At 35.7% G+C, this 25,616-nt stretch overlaps 2 protein-coding genes across 3 annotated transcripts in view; one reads left to right on the forward strand and one right to left on the reverse strand.

The window, feature by feature from the left end:
- The window catches only part of LOC306861976 (NF-kappa-B inhibitor-interacting Ras-like protein 2), a 2,403-nt gene extending 1,198 nt beyond the window's left edge, over positions 1-1,205 (forward strand). Inside the window, exon 4 of the mRNA XM_079404531.1 lies at positions 90-1,205. Within this exon, the coding sequence (XP_079260657.1) occupies positions 90-332 (243 nt within the window). The 3' untranslated portion in view covers positions 333-1,205. The remainder of the gene's footprint in view (positions 1-89) is intronic.
- Positions 1,206-2,534: 1,329 nt separating this feature from the next.
- The window catches only part of LOC306861983 (zinc finger protein 385D-like), a 115,555-nt gene continuing 92,473 nt past the window's right edge, over positions 2,535-25,616 (reverse strand). Inside the window, exons 5-10 of one of the 2 annotated variants that reach the window (XM_079404543.1) lie at positions 21,146-21,380; positions 15,743-16,042; positions 14,927-15,114; positions 7,992-8,090; positions 7,401-7,490; positions 2,535-6,138 (exon numbers count right to left, since the gene is read on the reverse strand). In XM_079404543.1, the coding sequence (XP_079260669.1) occupies positions 5,911-6,138; positions 7,401-7,490; positions 7,992-8,090; positions 14,927-15,114; positions 15,743-16,042; positions 21,146-21,380 (1,140 nt within the window). In that variant the 3' untranslated portion in view covers positions 2,535-5,910. Of the gene's footprint in view, positions 6,139-7,400; positions 7,494-7,991; positions 8,091-14,926; positions 15,115-15,742; positions 16,043-21,145; positions 21,381-25,616 lie in introns of both variants that reach the window. The other variant, XM_079404542.1, reaches the window with a different exon arrangement.

Genomic DNA, 25,616 nt, shown 5'->3' on the forward strand with positions numbered 1-25,616 from the left:
AAGCATTACAATTTTTCAAGCTAAAAAATTACATTGTAAGCGGACATCATGAAATGAGTGTAAAGAAACTATCTTTCTCTGTCTCACAGGTGACTATTGTTGTTGTGGGTAATAAGTTGGACCTGCAGGATCAGAGGAGAGTGGACAGCGAGGCGGCTCAGCAGTGGGCACGGCAGGAGAAGGTCAGGCTGTGGGAGGTCTCTGTGACCGACAGACGAACGCTCATCGAACCCTTTGTCCATCTGGCCAGCAAAATGACCCAGCCTCAGAGCAAATCCACCTTCCCACTCAGCCGCAACAAGAACAAGGGCAGCGGCTCCCTGGACAGCTAGAGATGGAGAAGATAGCAATAGCGCTGACGGAGTAACATAAAGATATGTTAGAAGAGAGATGCCAGGCAAATCTCTAAAGAGGGACATCAACAGACGCTCGATTTTATATCCTTCGAAACATTTGAATGTGGAGTGCCATTATAAGTTTAGCAATTTGTATGAAGTTACTGCATTAATGAAGTTTTATATTCTTAAACCTACAGGATAGAATCCATGTTGCTGTAATATATTTATCTCATGCTTATCTTGAAGAAACTGACTGACAAAAAGTACTGATTTTACACTGAAATATATATATATATATACACACACCTCTACATTGCAAAAAGTTGTTATATCCTATGTGAAATCAGCTAGGATGATTCGACTTGTTAAATTCTGACATATTTAATGACATTTGTGCCATGATGACTGCTCTTTTGTGATGTCAACTTGACAGAAGATTGTCTTAATTTAGTTAAGCGGACTGCATAGATGTTTTACTAATTTTCAGGTGTTCATATTTTGAGTCAGACACATTCCTATAAAAATGTTGACTGATTTATTCCATAAAAAGTAAGTGAAATTTGTTTGTGTTTGTTTGATTGTGAGTGAGAGTTCACCACTGTGCCATTGTACTTTTTCCCCTGATGACTGTATTTCATGAGTAGTCAGTCATATTGTGTAAAGTTAGCTTTCAATTGTGAACATATACAATATATTTCTGTTCTTTTTACATGGAAAAAGTATCACTTATAAAGATTTGACTCTTATTTTTAGCTGAGATCGCTTTCAAATACGTTTTGTGATGTTTGTTTAAAAGCATTTTTGTCTGAAACAGACTGTATGAGCAGCTTTTTAATATTTTAATAAAGCTGCTTGGCTGAAATTGTTTACCGCTCATTCATCTTTTCTAATCTAAATCTAAAATAATGCTTAATTTACACAATGGTCAAAAATAATGACAATATCAATTTTAAGCACATGATCTGTACACACATTTCAAATCTTGTCTGTTTAACAGCACACCAGCCATCTTCAATCTGAATGAGCCTGACATATCTGCAGTCTCTTCAGGGGGAGTAAATGGGAGAATTGGTTTTATTTGCCCTTTTATCTTTTTACGGAGTAGATATTTCATTTAGTTCATGGCTAGATCGGCAGTGACCTTATAATAGAGGGCTCTCCACTTCTGCCAGGGAGAGAGAGAGAGAGAGTGTGTGTGTGTGTGTGTGTGTGTCTTGAACGATGTCTAAAGTTAATGCTTGCTTCAAGCTACCCTTCATTTCATGAGGCTTGCGTTAGTGTGCATCAATAGTGTTTACAGATCACAGATCAAATGCTTCACATTATGCAAATTTACATTTTACCCACTGTTACACAATACTCTACACACATTGCAAACTTCACACAACATATAGTTTCAAAAATGCACTCTCTAAAAGGGTCTGGGAACTTCATGAGCTGCATGTTTGCGCAGAGTATGGGTCAATCAAGAACACTCGCTGAGTGGAAGTGATATTGTACTTCGATAAATATCTAATTAACAACCTAAAATATTTTGGTGGGCTTTGTGCTGACAAATTAATTTTAATATAAGGTGAACGTTTTCATTTTTATAAGTAAGGCTATTTTTTTGGGCACATTTGTAAAAATCTGTAATCAATTTCTAATTAATAACAATGGAGATATAGTACTACTAAAATATTCTAAACTTAAATTGTTTAATGAATATAAAGGTTAAAACGACTTACCAGTTTGTAAAACTTTGAAAATCTGTCAGTTCCCTTTCATATTCTTGCCGTTCTCATCGTAAACACAAGATGGCGCACACTTGTTGAGGTAAACGATTGGGATGTTCATCTGACTTTGTGTACTGATTTCAATTGTTTATAATACAAATTTGTACACTCATGGGTGACAGTACTTTTGCCAGTAGAAAGAGCTCATTAAGAGCTTTGATTTGATGTATATATCTCCATTTCACCAAAAATGTCACTTGCACCCTTCTGGTTCTCACCCCTCGAATGAGAAAGAGTGCCTGTGTGTATTTTGGTGGATGCAGTTGGTAGACTTTTTTTTTTGCCTAGTTTTGCTGGGTTTACATCGAACTGGGAAGTTTAGACAGGTTTGTCATTATAAAGCAAGACGCCATGACAAGCTGTCATCCTCTAGTCAATAACCAGGAGTCCCATAAGCCCCCAAAAGAACTGCCATAGCACTGAGTTGGAAGTCTAATCGTTTTATTTCTCTCTCTCTGCTTTATTTCGTTTTCACGCATTCATACACACCCTGTACAGAGAAAGAGCAAATGAGTCCAGACGAAAAATCCTATGAAAATACGTTTTCCTTTGTGTCAGCTGACAGTTCAGATCAATGTTAGATCAGTCACAGACAGAAATGTATTGAGCACAAAGAACAAATAACATATATAATGTCTGTGATTAAAATTACGCAATACTGGCCATGTCCCTTTTAAGTGATATTGAAATTTCTTATCTTTGTTCATGCTTAAGAAACTAGTTGGTAATCTAGTTGGATTGGACATAATTCACATTTTTTTCAGTTTACACGCACGCATGCACATTTTCACACAAGGCTCCATGATTTCCAACACATTCATGGGAGAAACGTTTTTTGTTGTTGTGCTTTTTGATGAGAGTTTCACTCTCGTAGGTTGTATGTGCAGTCTACTTGATTACTGTAAAAAAAAAAAAACCTTAAATTTGGCATTTTGGCATTAATGAGTATATATTTTGGCACAAGGCAGGCAAAATAGTGCAGGAAATAAAAGGGATTTTGAGTCAAATAGTCAAATTAGCCCTGAACCAACATGGAAGAAATGGGAAATGCCATCCACTGTCTTGTCACTGCTGGCAACGGATGTTTCCATGACCGTCCTGTGACAAACAGATTCCATCGGTGTAAAATAAACGGGGAGAAATGTCATATTAAGCTTTCCAATGTCCTCCAGATTGGCAATAGCAACACTGTGCACACTACATCAAGAGCACTCACAACATTAAGAGAACGAGGGAAGAAACACGTACACTAAAGATAGATAGAGAGAGAGAGAGAGAAAGAAACAGAGTAATCTTCAGTTTTCTTAAAAAAGGTTCCAGTTTCCGTCATTATTGCTTAAAGATTGAATTTCACTGAACTGAAAAAGCAACATAAAATCCCAACAAACAACCTTAAAAGATATTTTGGAACAGTTACTTTTAGACAACATGTGAAATCATCCACCTACCAGAGACCATCACAGTATCATAACCAGCCATATCTGCTGTATGGACCTCATGAGGACGACACAACTAGGAATGGTGCGGTTACGTCTTCTTGTGCCTCAAGAAAGCATGAAGGTATCCAACGATGGACAAATGTTATTTCTCATTCGCTATTTGTCCTTCCTTGGACCTTATGGAGATCAATTTGACGTTCAGGAGTTATCAAAACACACACGCACACACAAATAAGAGATTTGATTCATGGAGTCCAAGCAAAGTCCTTGTTCTAAAGTGTCCTCAGAAAAAAATCTGAATTTGTCCATGTTGTGCCTCTTGAAGTGTCAATATGGCTGTTGTTAGTTAGCTCTTTTCAAGGCCCCAGGCTTCAATCCCTCAAGGGCAAACCATCCTCTGAAAAGCAAGAGCCCTGAGTGGGCTTGAGACTCACCCGTGACTCCAGGCTCTGAGGCCTTGTCTGGGTGTCTGAGTCTCGGCCCGTTTTTAGCAGTATTTCTTATATTCCGTCGCCTTCTTTCTCTCGCAAGCACTTTGATTAACAATTTTGATGTAAAAACTACATAATCTTATCTACTTCGCATTAGATTATCTCATTTCAGTATGCATGTCTCTGCAGAAATGGTGACAAAAAGTAATAACTTCAAGTAGAGCTCGTTCTTATTATAACATTAATTACAATAACCAGATAAAGAATCTACATTAAACATCTCATAAAATTCTACATATTTACTCTAATTGTAGCCTATATATTATAAATGTTAATGATTCATAAAATGTATTCATAAAATATTTACAAAAAGCTTTGTATGCTAGGGCACATTTAAAAAACAAATTATACAGATGAAAAATGGTACAACATAGACTCAACAGCAACATCTAATTCTACAGGTCTGAAGTCAGATGATCAGTCTTATTAGTCCATCCAAAACCATCAGATGACACTGATCTGGAGCAAAGCGATGTGACTTTGTTCACACTTGTATAATATATCTGAAATTTAATACGTTGCTATTCAATCGTGATCTTAAAATACTCCTTTCAAGAGCACTGATGTATATTCAGTAACCGCTATTATGGTCATTATGTTTTGGCAATGGCTCCTCTGTGCAAATAAATCAATGATGCTTCCAGAATCGAAAATGTTATTCTGAATAAAATTGAGAGTAATGAACTCGTGACAGGTTTCGGATCAAACACACAGACACACACACACACACACACACACACACACACACACACACACACACACACACACACACACACAGACACACACACACACACACACACACACACACACACAGACACACAAGTGAATAATATGGTGAGGGTTTAGGTCTTAATCAAGATGGGACGCAAACAGATTTTTGACAGGCACACTGACCTTTGTGAGGCCGTAATGAGGGAATACTGAGAACAAAATATGCAGACATAAAAGGCCACGTCAAAGTGTGACTGAACCGTAATCATCTCATCTGAGGTTTTGTGTGTGTGCATCTGCAATCTCAAATCATCTAATCTATGCATCAACACTGAGAAAATTACGACACTGATTGGGAGCGAGTGTGTGTGTCTGTGTGTTGCCTTGCTACCAAATTGTCACCTTCGTATATTAGACTGGCACTCTGTGTTATTCTGTGATTACCCATGACAGAAAGCCTTAGCATCTGTAAACTGACAGACCATTGAGGTTTGTGTTTGTAACAAAAGCCGGTCAGATGAGGTTACTTGAAATGTTTGCGAATACACAGACCGACAGCAACATATCCATGTGGAACGGCATGAGAACAGACTAATAACAATTGAAAATACTTTTTAAAAAAGCATCAAGTAAAGGGATGTTTGCATTTCCTCACTAAACGAACAGCTAGCGCAGTTATAGGTCTCTAAAATTGGCTTTACTCTAGTAAATTATAGAATAAAAACCTCATTAATATCTGTATAATGATAAATATCTCATAAAGCAAAGCTAAATATCCTTCTTATAGCTCTTTCACTCCTTTATCAGTCTTGTCCTGTCATTCAAGCGTTCATCTGCATAGTGGGCTGGTGTTCGCAATGAAGCCCCTCCTATATTCCCAAATATGGTCTTGCTCTCTCTCTCTCTCTATCTCTCTCACACACTCTCTCTCCCTTTGCTGCATAGTTCAAGAGTGACCCTCTCAGAGTCACAGTTTTTGAGGAGGATAGGGAACACTATGGGATTGTGTGTTTGTGTTTATATACTTAAGTGTATACAGCTTGGAGAGAGCGGGAGCACGGATGAAGTTTGCACAGTACTGAGAACGGATCGTAAGACTAAATCACGTGAATGTGCGGCCTTGTTGTAAGAGCATGTTTGTTTTGTTTGGAGGTGATCAATAAGGGGAAAATATGATGGGAGTGTGTGTTGCTCTCAGAGGTCCAGGCGCTGGTCTAAAGAGGGCAGGGCCGAGGATCGGCGTCTGAATGAAAGTAGTGCCCGGCGGGTGTCGCAGTGCGAGAGGATTGGCTGCGACTGTGCAGAGAGTGGGCGGAGTTAAGGAGGTGTGAAGGAAGCTGGCGGTCAGATTTTTTGTCAATTGCTTCTGTAAAACCAGCTTAGTCTGAGAGAGAGAGAAAGAAAGAGATAGAGAGACAGATTGAATCATTATGATATCACAAAGCTATTTTTGATGGTGCAGTGAAACATTTCTGTGCCACTACACTGAAAATTTGGTTGTGAAACAATTTTCACTCAGAAATGGCTGGTAAAAACTGAAATGGCATTATCTTGTAAAAAAAAATCTTTCTAATATTTCTTCTGTAATTATGACTATTTCTATTAAAAGAAAAACTCACAAATGAAAGTACGAACATGCATGTGAGATCCGCATTACGTTTAGCAGCGGAAGCTTTTAAAGTAATAGCAGCCTAATAACCTAACAGCCCAGCTGCTGTGATGTCTGTTCATCAAAGAACAAAAGAAAAAAGAGGAAATCTATAACTTTTGTAACTTTAAGGGCTCATCTATATTTCATTTACAATTTAATGTTTGATAACTTTATTTAATTTCTGTATATTTCCTACTTGCTGAAGGGCACAGGTAGCTAAATATGACATTTATTATGATGGGTTTATGTGAAGATTGGTTTAAATTCACTTAAATTAGAAGTTGTTATTTTTTAAAGTCCAATAAGTGCTAAGATTGATAGCTCTCAATTATACTGTAATGTTGAATGGCTAGAGTCAATGGTTAAATATCAGGAAAAAAATAACAATTTCATAGAGACATCATAGTACTGGTATCAGTCACCTTCAGTCATAAAAAAAATGCCATTAAATTATGCTGTTTCTACATTAATTGAATTACTGAATGTGAAATTATTGCAATATAAAAGTATATTTATGTTAGGTGGGATTAATCGTGATTAATTTCAGACAAAATGTGATTAATTCGGGTTTTTTTTTTATTCGATTGACAGCACTAATTTATATATTAAATCTTATTAACAACGATTCATTTGTTGAATCTAGAAGTTTAAAAAAAACACATTCTTCAATAAAAACAAGAGTTATTAAGGGGAAAACCTGATTTCTTGTGTTTTAGGTTTAGCACATTATTTACATTTTTTAAATTACTAATTATTTTTTAATAATTTATTAATCTATTTACATATTTCTTACGTCAACCTCAGCTCCCTGTGGGACCATAGTTCTGGCTACACCATAGAGAATTAATGCTTTCAAACAAGTTTTAAATTCCCCTTTTCTTTAACTTTGAAATATAGTCCCACCCCAAAGTCACACCATTGGTTGATCTAATGTTGTCATATGGTGTATAAATTATACACTACACCTTTCATTGGGTTTAAGTTCTGTCACTCACCTGTGAGGACAGAGAGGACAGATTGCATTGGTTGATAACTTTCTTCATAGCAGACACTGCGCCACACGCATAACCGTTCCATCTGACACCCTGCTGGAACAGATCAGAAGAGCTGCTATAATCGTGTGTGTGTGTGGAGCAGACATAAAATTATTTTAATTATGCAAAATTGGCATCCTCCCTTCAATAACTTCCTCTCCCTTTTCCTTTTCCTCTCATGCTGAGAAGAGGTATGCTTTATTATTTTGTCCTGTCAGTCATCATCAGTCCTATTGTTTAAAATTAACCCTGGGTTTTAATATGCATTTGCACTACATCAGCATATGATACAATCATATATATATATTTTTTAAAGTACTCTGTACTGATTTGCTGAATATGACTATTACATTTAGGCCTACATTTATATATCTGGCAGATGCTTCTATCCAAAAAGAATTGAATTGCATTCAGGGTTTACATTTCGACATGAATTCTCTGGGAATTGGACTCATGACTTTGATGTTGCTAACACCTTGCTATCCTACTGTTTGAGCTACAGGAACATATGACTATTAGCATATAAATCACAGTAAGTGTGACCGTGCTCACCGATGCTGCTGAGGTAGGCTGGCTCTTGGCGTGAGGGTTGAACTTGGGCTTCGGGGGCTTCCCAGCCAGTCTATCCTTATGCCTTCGGCTGTTCATGTGCTAAACAATATACAGAAACAAACGTGTATTTTGAGTGGTCCATTTTCAAGCCTGACATATTACACACTTGGTGTTTTAATAATGAGATACTTGGTCAAGATAAATAAGAGCAGTTTTGCTTTTTCCTAAAAAATCTTTAACTTTTTATTACCTTTCACCTCTTTCCCTGCCCTCTCTTTCTTTTTCTTTTTCATCTTGTTTACTTTACACTTCAGAGACAGCTTAAGGTAAGCATGAAATACCATTAAATGTCATGTTCCTCAGGCCTGAGTAGACACCAGGCCGACAACACACACACAAACTCCTCATTCATGACACAAACTGAAAAAAAGCAACTTAGGTAAATTGCTGCAATTGGGGCGGTTCAAGATGGCGCTCTAGAAACATGTGAATTGATGTGCTCCGCAAACTCAAATAGCTTAAATTGCTTGTAGTGCATCTGTGAAACAACTTTCTCATTCGATCTTAACTTAGAATATTATTTAATTAGTAACTACCTCATTACGTGAGTGTGTCACAATGGGCAAGTCCGAAAAAAGAAAGAACAAGAGCACGTCTCAGATGAAGGCTAGTCCTGCTAGCAAAGCAAATAATGAAAAGCCACAGGTGTCTGGCAATCTTGTGGCGGAAAATTTACATGATTATGCCAAAACAGACATGCAATCTGACGAATTTATGTTATGTGAGGAGGAATTCCCTGCACTTCCCGACACTCCATGCAAGTCTCCGGCTGCCAAACAACGGAAAACTGAGCGTTCGGATGTTGCTATTCTCTCTCAACTCGGAGCTCTTTCGCAGTTAATAAACACTCGGTCTGATTCTCTGGAAAACGTGATCGGAGAAAACACACAAGCGATTACTGGCATGAAGGAGGTAATTAATGAAAATACCAGACAAATTACCAGTGTGAAGGAAGCTATCGAATTCATGAGTGCAGAAGTTAACAGTCTGAAAGCCAAGTACGGAGTGGTGGAATCTACGCTGGGCAAAATGGAGCAGTTTTCCGTGGAGCAAGACAGAAGACTGTCCCAACTGGAAAGTTATTCGCGACGGTGGAATCTGAGACTCTATGGTGTTCCAGAAAGAGAAAGAGAAGATGTTCGTAGAAGGGTCATTGAGGTCTGTCAATGACCCTTCTATCTTACCAGAGGACAAGGACAAACTTCCAAATGTCATTGATACTGTTCACAGGTTAGGTCGCAAACAGCCGAACAAGACCAGAGGAATTATTCTGCAGTTTGCTTCTCGTTTCTACCGGGATGCTGTATGGCGTGCAGCAAAGGAGTCTACCTTTCTACGGGAAAATAACATGAAGATATCAGAGGACCTGTCTCTTGCGGACAAAGAAAGAAGAAATAAACTTTGGCCAGCAGTGGAGAAAGCTAGAAAAGATAACAAACGTGCTTACTTTATTGGAGGTAGGGCTTTTGTAGAAGGAATCAAAATATTCCCTCCAGTCTGAGACTTTATACTCGGATACGCTTCGTGAGAAGCCCATTTCAAAGTGTAATGAAGCAGTAGGCTAACAAAAGTCTGTTTAATTTAGAGATTGGTGGCTTTTTCTGAAAATTTAAAATTTAATTAACATTTTTAATTTAAAATTAAGTTTAATTTTATTTTTATGGGAAAAAAGCTGATATTCTAAGGTTGAATACAAATTAATGCCACCTTAATTTTATTTTGACTTTTGAATTTGATTTTTTTTATATATATATATTTTTTGACACCTGGAACATTTTTTGTAAGGCCCTTTGTTCTATATATATATATATATATATATATATAAAAAGTTTCTATAGAAATATTGTTTCCTATGGGAAAAAATGAAGGCCACTTTGATAACTCTTACTATTTTAGTAATTGAATATGCTTTGCATAACAAGGGATTGTTTATTTATATTTTGATATATGACTGTTCCATGGTGTAGATATATGCACTTTGATTTGCACTACATATTTATATAGAGAAATATAGAGTTTGCTGTTCTCATCGTTCTGAGTGTATTTTTGCAAATACTTTTTTGGAGACCTGTTCTATCTACTTTTACATTAGAGTTTTGTTTCTCTTTTTATGTCTCTATCTATAATTTCGTTTAATACAAGAGGGTTAAGAAACCTTACAAAAAGGAAAGCAATTTTTTTGTATCTTAAACAGTTTAAAACTGACTTTTGTTTCTTGCAAGAATGTCATTCCACCAAAGATGATTGTAACTTTTGGAGATCTCAGTGGGGGTTAGATTTATGGATGGCTCATGGAACAAGTAATTCAGCTGGTGTTTGTATCCTTAAAAATAAGTTTAATGGGAAGATTGTATGCTCTGATTGTGACCCAAATGGCCGTTATATTTGCCTTGTAATAGAAATTTCAAATTTAATGTGTATTATTGTTAATATTTATGGATACAATCAACAAAAAGAAAACAAAAAACGTATTGTTCAAGTGGAAGAACATGTTTTGAAGTTACTAACTAAATACCCAAATTCTTTTTTAATTTTTGGAGGGGACTTTAATGTGTCTTTGGATAACATCTTAGATAGATGGCCTCCAAAGTCACCTGATAATTCAAATCTTTATTTAAAGACGTTTATGGAACGATTTTCTTTAGTTGACAGCTGGAGAGAGACACATCCTTCTCAAAAACGTTTTACTTGGTGCAATAATTCTCTTTCAAAGCAGTCTCGGATAGATTTATGGCTTATCTCTAGAGATTTAACTAACTCTCAGTCTGACATTATTCCATCACCACTTTCTGATCACAAATGCATCTCTATATTTATTCATTTTTCAGATACTCTTTATCAGCATAGAACTACTTCCTATTGGAAACTAAATATTTCATTGCTTAATTATAAAGAAGTAAAGGAAAAAATAGACTTTATAATTTGCAGTTATTGGAAAAAAGCTAATAAAGAAAATAATTTTGATAGTAATTGGGAGTTAGCAAAATATGAAATTGGTAAATTTTTACGAACATTTAGCAGTAAATTGGCGAAAAAGAAAAAAAATGATGAGAGTATTATAATATATAAAATTTCAGGTCTTTTATCTAAGTCTATGTTGTCTGATACTGAAAAAGTTGAACTTGCCCATTATCAACATATATTAGATGAGTTTTACAAACAAAAAGCTGAGGGAGCATTTGTTAGATCGCGGAAAAGATGGATGGAAGAAGGTGAGCAAAATTCTTCTTATTTTTTTAGATTAGAAAAGCAACAAATAAAAAAAAATCTGATTGGAAAGCTTATGATTGATGATAGTCTCTGTGAGGACCAGAAAATCATTGCCAATTGTTGTGCCAAATTTTATAATGATTTATATACATCTAAATTTAATAAACAACATGCTTTTGATTTTTTTGAATCTTTATCTTGTATAAATAAATTGAGTAATGCTGATCAAAACTTTTGTGAGGCTCCCATTACTTTAAAAGAAGTTGAAGAAGCAATTAAATTATTAAAAGTAAATAAATCTCCTGGCACAGACGGTCTCACATCAGAGTTCTATCATATGTTCAGTAAAAATATAGCTCCCTTCTTGCTCAGAGTTTATATAGAAAGTATAAATAAATCTTTTCTTCCTCCTACTTTATGCCAAGGTTTGATTACCTTAATTCCCAAGCCAAATAAAAATACTACTTTATTAGATAATTGGCGTCCAATAACGTTGTTAAACAATGATTATAAAATAATTGCTTTAATATTAGCCAAAAGATTAAAAGGGATATTACATTCTATTATTGATGAAACACAATCTGGCTTTATGCAGGATAGACATATATCTAATAATATAAGATTAATATTAGACATTTTGGATTATTCTGATATAATTAATGATGATGGTTACATCTTTTTTTTGGACTATTATAAAGCCTTTGATACTTTAGAGCATGGTTTTTTATTTCAAGCCCTTAAAGAAATCGGTTTTGGTGCTAATTTCTGTAAAATGGTTAAAATGTTATATAAAAATGCAAATAGCTCAATCAAGTTAAGCAGTGGTACTTCTCCAAGGTTTTTTTTAAACTGTGGAGTTAGGCAGGGATGCCCTGTTCACTACATGTCGTACTACGTATGTATATGTATGTGACAAATAAAATTTGAATTTGAATTTGTGTCTCCTTATTTGTTTTTAATTGCAGTGCAATTTCTTAATTTGTATGTTAAAAAAGGTATTACAATTGGAAATGTAGAATTAATTATCAGTCAACTAGCTGATGACACAGCATTGTTTTTAAAGGACTCCTCTCAAGTCTCGGTAGCTTTAAATATTCTCCAAGCATTTACCAAAGCTTCTGGTCTAAATCTTAATGTAGATAAATGCGAATTATTGCCCATTAAAAATTGTTGTGTTTCCTCAATCTGTGGCGTAACTGTTAAAAACACAGTAACATACCTTGGCATAAATATAACGAAGAATAAAAACAGATGTGCTACAAATTTTAATCCAGTCATTGCAAAGACAAAGAAAAAATTGAATGGCTGGCTTCAAAGAGATTTATCTCTTAAAGGAAGAATTTTGCTCACTAAAGCTGAGGGGCTATCGCATCTCTCTTATGCAGCCCAATCTCTCTATGTAGATAAGCCATCGTGTAAACTGATTGATAGAACTTTAACAGACTTTGTCTGGAAAAACAAATGCATTATATGAAAAAGTCTGTTATACTAAATTCCTATAATAAAGGTGGCCTAAATTTTATTGATTTCAATTCTTTAAATTATGCCTTTAAAATAAATTGGCTATTTATTTTAAATAAAGTATTTGAAAAATCAACATTCAATCTGGTATATTTTTCCACAGCAAGCATTTTCATTTGTTGGAGGTATTACATTTCTATTGATGTGCAATTATAACATATCAAAAATACCTGTTAAGCTTTCAAATTTCCATCAACAGGTACTTTTGGCCTGGGTGTTAATTTATAAACACAATTTTACCCCCCATACATTTTTTATTTGGAATAATCAAAATATTTTATATAAAAATAGATCTTTGTTTTTTAATCAGTGGTTTAATAATGGTTTGCTTTTAGTAAGTCAGTTATTTAACAGCAGAGGTTTATTAATGACTTATATAGAATTTATTTCAGAATATAACATACCAGTTAGTCCAAAGGAATTCGCCATTGTTATGGGAGCAATAACATCAGGAATTTGTATGCTCTTCAAAAATAGCAATCACTCCGCAATTAAAAAAGCTTCTTCTCCTGATCCAATAGATACCACTAAAATATGTTTTTCTACAAAAAAAAGATAGAAATTATAAAATTAGATCTCTTTTTATTGAAAATGTTACTACTTTGTCGCCTGTAATTTCTTACTGGAATAGTTTATTTAGAAATTTGAATTGGAAAAAAATATGGTCTCTACAACAGAAATACTTCCTCACTAATAAAGTAAAAGAAGTTTCTTTCAAATTAATTAATACATTTTATCCTGTTAAACATTTTATGGAGAAGTATAAGGCTAACATTGATACTAAATGTTCATTTTGTGAATTTCATTCTGAAATGTTTTTCATTTATTCTGGACTTGTCATTATACGGTACAACTCTGGAAACATATTGGTTCATTTATTAATGAGAATATCCAGCAAAATGTATCCATTACTTTCAAAGGAATTATGTTTGGGCATTATGAGTCTGATTCTACTAAAAGCAATGCTTGTTTTGTTATAAATTTAATTGTTTTTCTTTGTAAATTTTACATTCACAAATGTAAATTTGCCAACAACAAACCGCATTTTATTGTTTTTTTGAAAGAATTTAAAAATTACCTAAATACCATTTCATTGTCAGAAAATAAGAAAGCAAGAAGAACTACTTCATTCTGCAATGACTTTAATTTGTATACTGTAATTGATATTTAAATGTCTTACCCTCAACTTCTTATGGTTTTGTCTTTGTTTTTTTTGTTGTTTTTTCCTCCTTTCCTACTTTTCTCTTATAATCTGTAGTACTTGATTTCAGTTGACATAATGTATATTCATGATACTTTGTATATTGTGTACAATCATTATTTGAATGTCAACTCTGTGTTTTTGTATTGCATTAATTAAAAAACAAAAAAACAAAACAAAATTGCTGCAATTAAATGCAACAATTCACATAAGAATGGTTATGAATGATGAGAAATTCACTGTGGTCATGATCCATGAACAAAGCTTGTGTGTGTAGAAACTGAATGCTAGAAGATTTTCAGAGTAGCTCTAATGTCAGAATGACAAATTTTCTGAGTCACATTAACAAGTAACCAGCACAGACGGGGTATCTACAACTTAACTTCAGCCAGTCAGTATGCACTGGAAACACACATTAGATCTGTTAAAATGACTCGTCTTAGACTGACTAACATCGAAAACTCAACCCAGAAATCCAAATGCAAATGTTTACTTAAATTGCAGAGCAAGAGTTTATACATTTTTACATTTAATTTATTTATGTGGGAAAACATGCTTTTGCAAGCACAACTGTACCAGGTAACAAACTTGGCCATAGAGATGTGTTTCTTCTGAGAAAAAGTGAGAAAAACTGCCAAAACCAACAGAATAAACTATGTGTCTGTCAATGGTGTAGAATAGATGATTTCCAGCAGCTGTTTTATCAATGGGTTGTCAATAAAATAACAAGCTTGCAATGTAACTTACTATAAAAACACAGCTAGTTAGACTAGGTTAAGTACTAGCGAACACAGGAAATGTGAACAAGACTGGATTTTAATTTTAGCTTAAAAGGGCATATTAGGACCCACAGATGGGCTCTGAGGGGCTCTTAATGTTACTTATTTTTTTTTACGATATTCTAATGTGTCACATGCATGTGAGCTAATTTGTTTTATGTTACCTGGCTAAGTTGAGTCTCAGAGTTAACATGGATCTCGCAAACTTCACAGTAGAAGCTCTTGCTGGCCACGCCCACACTCCCCTTACTGGCCAATCGCTTGCTTTTACATGAGGGGCGGGACGACATTGCCTTTCCTCGTCGTCGTGGCAAAACACTCTGTCCTTCCATCATTAGTTTATGCTTGGTGCCTGTGGCGTGTGAAAAGGTAAGGAATTCACATGATGAAGGTTACTTATTTATGCACAAAAACTAAATTCAGTGAATTTATGGAATTATCTTGAAATGTGAAAAATGTGAAATGTGTAGAACAACTACTAAATTTATGTAAATGTTAAAAACAAAGGTGTTAAATAAGTATGCAATAACAGTCTATAATAATAAAAAAAATAAAATAAATAATCTTAGATTATATTTCAATTAATTCACATTTGTTTATTCATTTATGGGGTTGATTCATGAGTTTATAAACCAAAAAAAAAGTTAACTATCAGTAAGAAGTTAAAGTCTCTTATGCATTTATGTGATCAAAAATAATATTACATATTAGTCTAATATGCTGATTTGCTGTTCAAGTAAACATTTTTTTTTTATTATTATCAATGATGAAAACAGCTTAATATTTTTGGAAACAGCAATATATTTTTTAATGAACAAAGTTGAAAAGGACAGTAATGACTTGAAATAGAAAACTTTTGTAACACTATTAATGTATTAACTGACACTTCTGAATAATTTATTTAACAAAATTCTTACTGAACGCAAACCTTTGAATGGTAGTGCGAATAAATAAATGAATAAAGAAAGAAAGATATGCACCACTATTGTGAGCATCCATCTGAGTGGTGGAGTTGACTGTGACTTTGCAGATGGGACAATGCAGATGTTGTTTGGTCTTTTTGGGGTCTTTCTCTGCCGGTGTGTCCCCCGTAGGGTTGTCCTGCTGAGCGGCTGTCTCGCTGGGGGCACCGGTGGGTTCCAGCAGACCGTCCGGGCTCTGGAAGTGAGGGGAGGAGACAGACAGGTCCGCAGACGACACCTCCGATATAGGTGTCAGGACCACCGAACTAGAGTTAGCATCATCCACCCTCATGACAGGATCTGAGTCACAGGCAGCAGCTAAAGAGAGAGAGAAAGTGAATGAGTCAGACATCAGTTACACAAAACTACACGAGTGTTTCTGGATATTTGAGTTTAAGTGTTCGAGTTTATATTAAAGGGATAGTTACTCTCATTTTAAGCCTGTGTGATTTACAAAGCACAAGTGCATTCTGGGGCTGTCAAACCACAAAATGACAAAAAAGCACCAAAAAAAGTAATACAATGCTAATATATCATTATAAAAGTGGAGCAAACATGCATTATATCCAATGTGTATTTCAAGTCTTCTAAAGTTACACTGCAATGGATTTCAAGAACCAATAGCTCTGATTTGTAAATTAATCATTTATACCGATTTTGTGAACTTTCTTATGATTCATTAAAAAGATTTATTTCAAAAGAATATATACTTCACAAATAGGACATTGTCACTTCCATGCATCAAAACTGTATCCTGACCTGGACCAAGATTTGAATATTTTTCAGTGGGTTGCAAAATACATTTTGGTCATATGATTTCAGGTGACGTGGAACATTTTTGGGAGAACTATCTCTTTGATTCCTTTAAAAAGCCTGTGTTCATGTTTTCAAAATGGAAAAATGTCCTGACAAGTTTCAGAATAGCAGATTTCAAATCAGGTACTTCAGGGGGATCCTGCACAACAGAGCAACCATCATTGAGATAAACAGGAATACAGAGCTCTTTCCAGATATTTTAGACCACCATGAATTGAAAGATGTAACAAAAAGGCAGACACAAGCAAAGAATAACAATAGACCCTCTAGGAGACATCTGTAAACTATGTTGTGTGTATGTGTGTTATTTTACTTATTAGCTGAATATCAATCAAACAATCAGAATGTGAAGGCAGAAAGCCAGCAGCAGAGCACCACAATACAGCATAAAAATATTCCGCCCAAACATCTGAATGTCTGCTGGCTGTAATTTAGCTGTGGGCTAGTATCCAAATTGGCAGAAATGCACAGAGCACAGGAACACAAACACAAATACAGACACTTTCAGACAGACTGTTTTCGGTCATGTAACATTATTAAGGCTGTGCTTTTACAGACTAGTGCTCATGTGCTGAACTTCAGATCATTTATTTAAGTCTGCCTTTGAAACTCAAAGTGCTGTGTCCTTGTATTTGATCTATTCTGTTAAAAAAGAAGATAAGGGTATTGGCAGCCATCAGGGCAGTGAGAAAACAAACCAGATGCTCTCAAAGTTTCACTGAGCACACAGAACTGTTAATACCATGTTTTTGACCATGAGCAAATCCAAAGCTGTAACAATTTTCGACCCATATCGGATGAACCATTGATGTTTGCCACAGAAATAGTCCTCATTACAAACTGTCTTAAAAACATAAAATTGTAAACATAAAATCATATTTATCTGGCAATGTCCAGGGAATGCATTAACTGAAAAAAATTTAGAGACTGAATACAATGTAAAGTGCTTTGGATAAAAGCATCTGCCAAATGCATAAATGTATATAGCCAATTACACAGAGGACAACATGGTCAGGCTATGACATGCTTTCATCCTCAAAAACATGAACAAGGCAAAAGAAAATATGAGCCAGACTACATAAAACACAGGCTGAAATAAGGATAAACATGGTTTGTGCTGACCACAGAGTGTTTAGTGTTGTGAATTATTGGCTGCCGATAGCACAAACTACTGAAATTCAAAAGACATTTAAGAACCAAAAACTAAAACTATAAAAAAGTCAGCTGAGTTTTGCGTACGTTGTGTATGATATAAATATTTCTGAGTTCGATTACTGTTTAGTTTTTTTCATATAATAAATCATTTTTAAACTTGATGTTTAATGGGGTACCTTAAGCAAAACCAGTCAAGAACAACAGAACAAAATGACAATAACAAATCAATGTCTAGTCGCCATGGTCATTCCAGACGCTAATAAAGTCTATGTAAAAGACTTGTCATAAAATCAACACCTCCCCTGGCAGGACTCCCTCCTCCGTGACATGTAATAGGTGTTTGTAAATTTAGGACCTATCAGAGAGAGCTGAAGTGACTGTACAATCACTGTAGGAGTCCAAATGCCTCAGTTTTGCTGAGTAGCACAGGATTTAAACACGTGGAAGTGTTTATTTAGCATGCATGTTTGTGAGGAGCGACCCATAGGCCGTTTTTGATATGTGCACAGATCTGCTGAATTCCCCCATCTGGGGAATCAGATAGACTGATTCTTCTGTGACTCATTGACATTTAGATTATACCAATTCCCCTAAAAGGGGGTTCCTTAGGGGATACAGAGGAAGAGTTTAAGGAAAATAGAGCAGGAAATGGAAAAGGAAGGTTGTGTGCGACCACGTGTGTGTGTATGTGTGTGTGTGTGTGTATGGGAGGTTTGCCTTCACACCTGAAAAATGTGCGAAAGTTAATGAAATGGAGAGAATTGCCTTGGGTGACACTCGGTGCCCATCTCCCTGTGGAGTATGTGTGTGTGAGTGTGTGTGAGTGTGCGTGTGTGTGCGTATCTTCCAGTGGGCTTGTAAAACCCATCTTCACAGACTAATATGATCTGAGTCACTCTTTTGAAATCTTTCCGTTTTGGACTCACTCTTTGCAAAGACATGCAATGTGAAACATGCGGGGACGGATGTGGAAGAATGGAGTGACGGATAGAGCATGATGGCTATATACACTCTCTCTTTGTAAAAAAAATCAGCAAATGTAAAATACTGCACTTGTTCATACTACATCAGCAAGCTCATGATGAAAACGATCCGTGACATCTGACAGCAAGAGCATTCAAAGTGTTTCAATAGCTGTTCTAAAATGGACCCCTTCCTTTAGAAATTTCCAGAACCCCCCTCCCATCCTCCCTTTCCATTTCAGGCATCTTAATAACAGCTGACATGCTTGTAGAGTTGTGATTGGCCCCTGCAGCTGCGAGCTTAATGACAGAACAGTGCTAATTCCATCAGGCAATCAGCTCAATTTGCGTGTGTCTGTGTGTATGTGTGCATTAGCATAAGAGCATTTCAAAATCCACTGAGTGATTAGCTCTCATGTGTGTATGTGTGTGAGACGATACTGAGTTTAAGAGTGTGTTATCTGTTAAATGAGAGTGTTAACCCATCAGTGGCCAAAATACTGCATTGTAACTGATTGATGCACTAAATGCACGTATGTTGAAGTATGGATGGTTCACTAGTCAAATGATGTTGACTAGATTATCTACATTTTTCTTAATAAAAAACACAACACACACACACACAACTACACTATACTATATTTATATAAATATACTATATATACTATAAATATACTATAGACTTAAAAATACAATATTTTTATAAATGTATAAAAATAAATGTGTGTGTATATACAGTTTTCAGTCTAAATACATCTTAATAAAATATTCTTTTTTGTTTGTTACAAAATATCTTTTTATGTACCGCAAATGTATAAATAATGTTAAATATATATAACAAAATACATATATACATACAAACAAATATACATGATTATTTTTTATTGTGGTGCACATAATATATCATGAAATGCATTACAATTACGACTGAAATAAATATACCTCAAGTGGTATCGTTGGATTTTTTAAATAATGTATGAAATATTGAGTTGCTTAAATCCAGTAAATATTCATAATGAAACATTATTGCCAATATGTAAGTTATTCTTGCTGCTACTTTATCAAAATAAGCAAAGATTTCACAGCACAAAATATGCTTTACAAGGTTTACTCATTTTGGAAATAATATTTGAAAGTTCTTCTAAATCTTCAAGAGCATAGATGATCCACCAGGGGGCAGAAGAAAATGATAAATATATATATATATATATATATATATATATATATATATAAAAAAGGAACGGTTTATGATGTAGAAGCCACATAACAAATGTAATACATATAAAATCATAGGGTTAACTAGCTAACAGTTTCGCTCCAGATGCATCTGATGCAGTGTCAAGTTAAGAATAGTCCAACTAAAAAAAAAGTAGTCCCAAAAAAGCAATGCTACTAGCAGTTTTTCAACACAACAAAGCGACTTAAATACACCCTAAAAACTGCTCGGTTTGGGGTCAGGTGAACCCAAATATCGTCCTTATAGGACTGATTAGACATTCCTGGAAGCCACCAGCAAGTACATTTTTGTATTTTTGCAAAGAGCTGGTATGAAGAATGTGTTGGCATGTGCATGAGAGCTAATCCAAACACAAAAGCTTTGAGACAAAATTGCAAGAGCTAATCTTCTCACTCTCCATCTCTGTAGCTCTTTTAAACTCTCTCGCTCTCTCTGTTCTCTCTTATCTAATCTCTCCTTTTCTTCGCTTCTGATTGTACGCTCTCTCTCACCGTTGTGTCACCATGAATGGGGCCGAATATTAAAATGTGATTTGATGAGCTCGGTGTTCTTGCTCTCTATCTTTTTGCCCTATCCTTCCACTTTCACTTTCGCTTGTTTTTTTTTTTCATACTCAAGGTCTTATAGCAGAAGTTTCTGACTCTCTCCCTCTCCATTTTTTCCCCTTTATCGTATCCCTTGGGCTCATATTCGGGTTGCCTTTCAAATCATATTCTATAGAGTTTGGGCAGAGGAGAAGAAAGGAAGAGTTTAAAAGGGATGAAAAGGTAGAGATTATTGGAGAGGGATGGCTCAAAGCTCTCTGTCGGCTTGTTGTTCTGCTCTCTGTGTCACAGTACTTCCCTGTAACAAGGAAAGCCAAGTACTTCAGTCAGAAATAAAATCCCCTTAATATACAGGACAAATCATGAAGAGCAAGACTGGAGGATATTCACAGCAGTGAAGGAACTACAGGCAAACTAAATGCATGATTCTTCTAAAACGCATATTAAAATAAAATGACAAAAGTAAAAAATACATGATCATAACAAAAAGTTGTTTTCTCCAGATATTCATGAGGAAATAACAAACTAACACTTGTAAATCTGGCCCAGATTTTCACTCTTTGCATTTAATGTTATCAAGTTGTTTGTTGAGAGATGTCAGATTAAGTTAAATATGTTGCAGATGTTGTCTGTAACACATTTTAATCGCATCAGGGCATGTTTCATGCAGTAACGAAAACGCCCACTCATCTGTGAGTTCACTTACTTTCCTCCATGGCAGTGTCACTCAGCAGGGCAGGAAGTGGATCCGGAGCGCTCGTTTTCACTCTGTTGCTGTCTCTCTCCCTGTCTCTCTCCCTGTCCCTTTCTCGGTCCTTCTCTCTGTCTCGGTTGTGATGTGCGATGTCGAGTTGTCGTCTCTGCTGTTTGTTCTTCTGAGCCTCTAATGCCTTCAGCTTACGAGCATGTTTATGGCCTTTATAATGAGCTTCAGCCTGATTCTAGAGAAAGACAGAAAGAGTGAAAGGAATACAAAACCTTTATAGAACTTCTCACGTTTACAGAAACATGCAGACATTCACACCAGTCATGAGATTTTATGTGAAGTTTAGCAAGATCCCGTTTTTTCCCCCATTTCAATATCCTAACAACACTAAAATGTATTTGTATATTTAATGAAGTACACAGCATATAAGAGATATTCAAAACATCCCGGGATGAACCTCACAAAGTTGGAGACAAGTTCAGGGTGTGTAGAACTGCTATTGAGGCTAAAAGCAAATAAGATATTTTAGATTTTTGTGACTATTATTTGGTCATTACATTATTGTTACATACATTGCAATTTGTGTTATTTCATAGTTTTGGTCTCTTTACAATTATTCTTAAATCTGGAAAATATATAAAAATGTGCGAAAAATTAATTAGTACGTGGGCCAAAATTCTTGACTCACAGTTTACATGACAACAGATTTGCAAATGCACAGAAACAAAACGTGCATATATGTTTGAGTGTCTACACGCACACACACACACACACACACACACACAAACACACACACACATTGAGTATGGACAGTCTGCATTAAGGTGATAAGAGTAAATGCCTAGCAGAGGGCCCAAATTACAATTGCAGCCAGGTGTCAATTGAAACACACTTTATAATTACACTGTTGATAAATGTAGAGTGTGAGTGAAAGTGATTGGCATTGTGATGTATTCAAAGACATACACATATGTCGACTAACAGTACAACACCTCTTCAAGCCAAAAACATAAATGTTTCTAGACTCCAGCAATCATCTAAGACATAATCCAGATTTCTGTATGGTAATAATTCAGCATGTAATTAAAACGAACATGAGCTGTTGACATGCTGAGCTGTGAATCCCTTATTGCATACCGAAGTAATTTTAAAAACAGAAATTGATTTGAAAATTTAAGCATAGAAATAACATTTTAAATTGCAAATGGAATGGCAGTTGCAAATCAAAGCTAACATCCAGTTCATCAAGCAAATCTCAGGCTAATATCAGCGCAGAAATGAGTCTGTGGGCCCAGAGGGAGTAATCAACCCACTCAAATCTTCTGAAGTACTTAGCAGATGACCCTCATCCAGGGACAGAGTGGACAACTCTGTCTGCTCAGAACAGATGAGGAGGAAGGATGTTCATACACACTCCTGCTCTCTCTCTCTCTCTCACACACACACACACACACACAACTATATGTGCATATACACCAATCAGGCATAACATTATGACCACCTTCCTAATTTTTGTGTTGGTCCCCATTTTGCTGCCAAAAAAGCCCTGACCCGTCGAGGCATGGATTCTAGACCCCTGAAGGTGTGTTGTGGTATCTGGCACCAAGATGTTAGCAGTAGATCCTTTAAGTCCTGTAAGTTGCGAGATGGGGCCTCCATGGATCAGACTTGTTAGTTCAGCACATCCCACAGATGCTCGATTGGATTAAGATCTGGGGAATTTGGAGGCCAAGTCAACACCTCAAACTCATTGTTGTGCTCCTCAAACATTCCTGAACCATTTTTCCTTTGTGGCAGGGGATACTGTTTCCATGAAAGGGTGTGTAACAGTGCTTAGGTAGGTGGTGGTCAAAATAACATCCACATGGATGGCAGGACCCAAGGTTTCCCAACATCACACTGCCTCACAGACCAGGAACACCCCACAAGAGCTGCAGTTCTGGAGATGCTCTGACCCAATTGTCTAGCCATGGCCCTTGTCAAATTCGCTCAAATCCTTATGCTTGCCCATTTTTCCTGCTTCTAACACATCAACTTTGAGGACAAAATGTTCGCTTGCTGCCTAATATCTCCCACCCCCTAACAGGTGCCATGATGAAGAGATATTCACTTCACCTGTCAGTGGTCATAATGTTATGCCTGATCGGTGTATACATATACTGTATATACACTACCAATAAAAGTGTCAGTATAAATGTTACAAAAGATTTCTATTTCAAATAAAAGCTGTTCTTTTGAACTTTTTCCGAAGAATCTTGCAAACAATTACCACAGTTTCCACACACAAAAAAGAGATTAAGCAGCATTTTCAACAGTGAAAATAAAGGTTTCTTGAGCAGCAAATCAACCTAAAAGAATGATTTCTGAAGACTCATGTGACGTTGAAGACTGGAGTAATGATGCTGAAAATTCACAGGAATAAATTATATTTTACATAAAAACAACAGAAAACAGTTTTTTAAATTGTGAAATTGTAATAATCTTTCACTATACATACACACAGAGTTTCAACCACCTATTTTATATTTCTACCAGCTAATAAGACAATGTTAGAATAGAAAGAGTAATGATGGCAGCCACAAGAACAGAGACTGTGTTCACTGTGCTCGCAGAAAGAGGTGGAAAGAGAGGAACATTTCTTACTGCACTGTGATTACTATCACAACATTAGAGCTGCATATTTCCCCAAATTCCAACAAATTAAACCAAATTTTATGGCATTACCAAATGAAAAAAAATGAAGTCACATTTTAGGGGAAAATTCCAAAATGATCACAACAGCAGCAAGATATGCATCAGCCTGTCACAAACTAAGACTGTCAGCCAGTGGGCAAAACTGAAGCAAGATCATTTCTTGCATGTTGTACAAAGGTGTTTTTTTTTTTTTTTTAACCAATGTCTTAAATATTTTTCTTGTTTGTGAAAAAAAAGAAGAAAAAAAAAGAAAGAATGCATGTACTTATTTACTTAATCATTTTACAGATCTATTCTTGTTTTATGTATTATATAATCGTTTGTTCCTTATTCATGTAATGGACAATGCTTTGCAATACTGTGCGAGTCATGCCAATAAAGCTAATTTGAATTTGAAATTGAGAATAAAATGAGAAAACAGACAGACAAAAAAGAGGAAACAGAACGGCTAACAGAAAAACAAAAAGACAGAGAGACAGACGGAGAGATAGAGTGTTGTATGGTGAACCACAAGCAGTGGGAAACTAATGAGCAATTGATAGACTTTCAGACGTCTAACAGAGCAAACTCTGTTGGGTTTCTCTCTCAGAATATATCTGGGCTAAAAATGCCCTTAACAGCAGTGAAAACTGAACAGCAGAACTACAAATGACGTCCTATTCGATAGTTTTTCCACAGCTTTCAGACACATACAAATACACAATGATTAGGTGCACAGGTTCATTTTCATGGCTAAAATATTGATGTGAGCCGGATGTTACACTTAAAAGTGTTTTGATGCCTTGCTAATGCACTGGTGATTATCCATTTACTAATGGTGAACGTGACCAGTTTTAATTTTGTACCCACTGGAGTTTCAACTTTGAGGGAAAAATAGCAGGAAAACGTCTGAAAAACAATCTCTCTCTCTCTCTCTCTCTCTCTCTCTCTCTCTATATATATATATATATATACAGTCATTGCCAAAAATATTGGCACCCTTGATAAATAGGATCAAAGGCGGCTGTGAAAATTAATCTGCATTATTAATCCGTTTGATCTTTTATTAAAAAATTCACAAAAATCTAACCTTTCATTGGAAAATAAGAATTTAAAATGGGGAAAATATCATTATGAAATAAATGTTTTTCTCTAATACACATTGGCCACAATTAACGGCACCCTTTTATTCAATACTTTTTGAAACCTCCATTTGCCAGTTTAACAGCTCTAAACTTTCTCCTATAATGCTTGATGAGGTTAGAGAACACCTGACAAGAGATCAGAGACCATTCCTTCATCCAGAATCACTCCAGACCCTTCAGATTCCCAGCTCCATGACGGTGCTTCTTCTCTTCAGTTCACCGCACTCATTTTCTACAGGGTTCAGGTCAGAGGACTGGAATGGCCAGCAGAAGCTTGGTTTTGTGCTCAGTGACCCATTTTTGTGTTATTTTTGAGGTTTGTGTTTGGATTATTGTACAGTTGGAAGATCCAAACATGACCCATTATAAGATTTCTAACAGAGTCAGTCACTTAGTCAGTCAGATTTTTTATCTGTTGGTATTTAATAGAATCCATGATGCCATGTGTCTAAACACGATGTCCAGGACCTCCAGCAGAAATATAGGCCCACAACATCAAAAATACAGCAGTATATTTCATTGTACACATGGGGTACTTTTATCCCTGTGTTCACCAAACCCATCTTGAGTGTTTGCTGCTAAAAAGCTCATTTTTTAGTTTCATCTGACCATAGAAGCCAGCCCCATTTGAAGTTTCAGTCGTGTCTGATAAC

The sequence above is a fragment of the Barbus barbus genome (genome assembly GCF_936440315.1).
Source record: "Barbus barbus genome assembly, chromosome: 4".
Classification (NCBI taxonomy): Eukaryota; Metazoa; Chordata; class Actinopteri; order Cypriniformes; family Cyprinidae; genus Barbus; species Barbus barbus.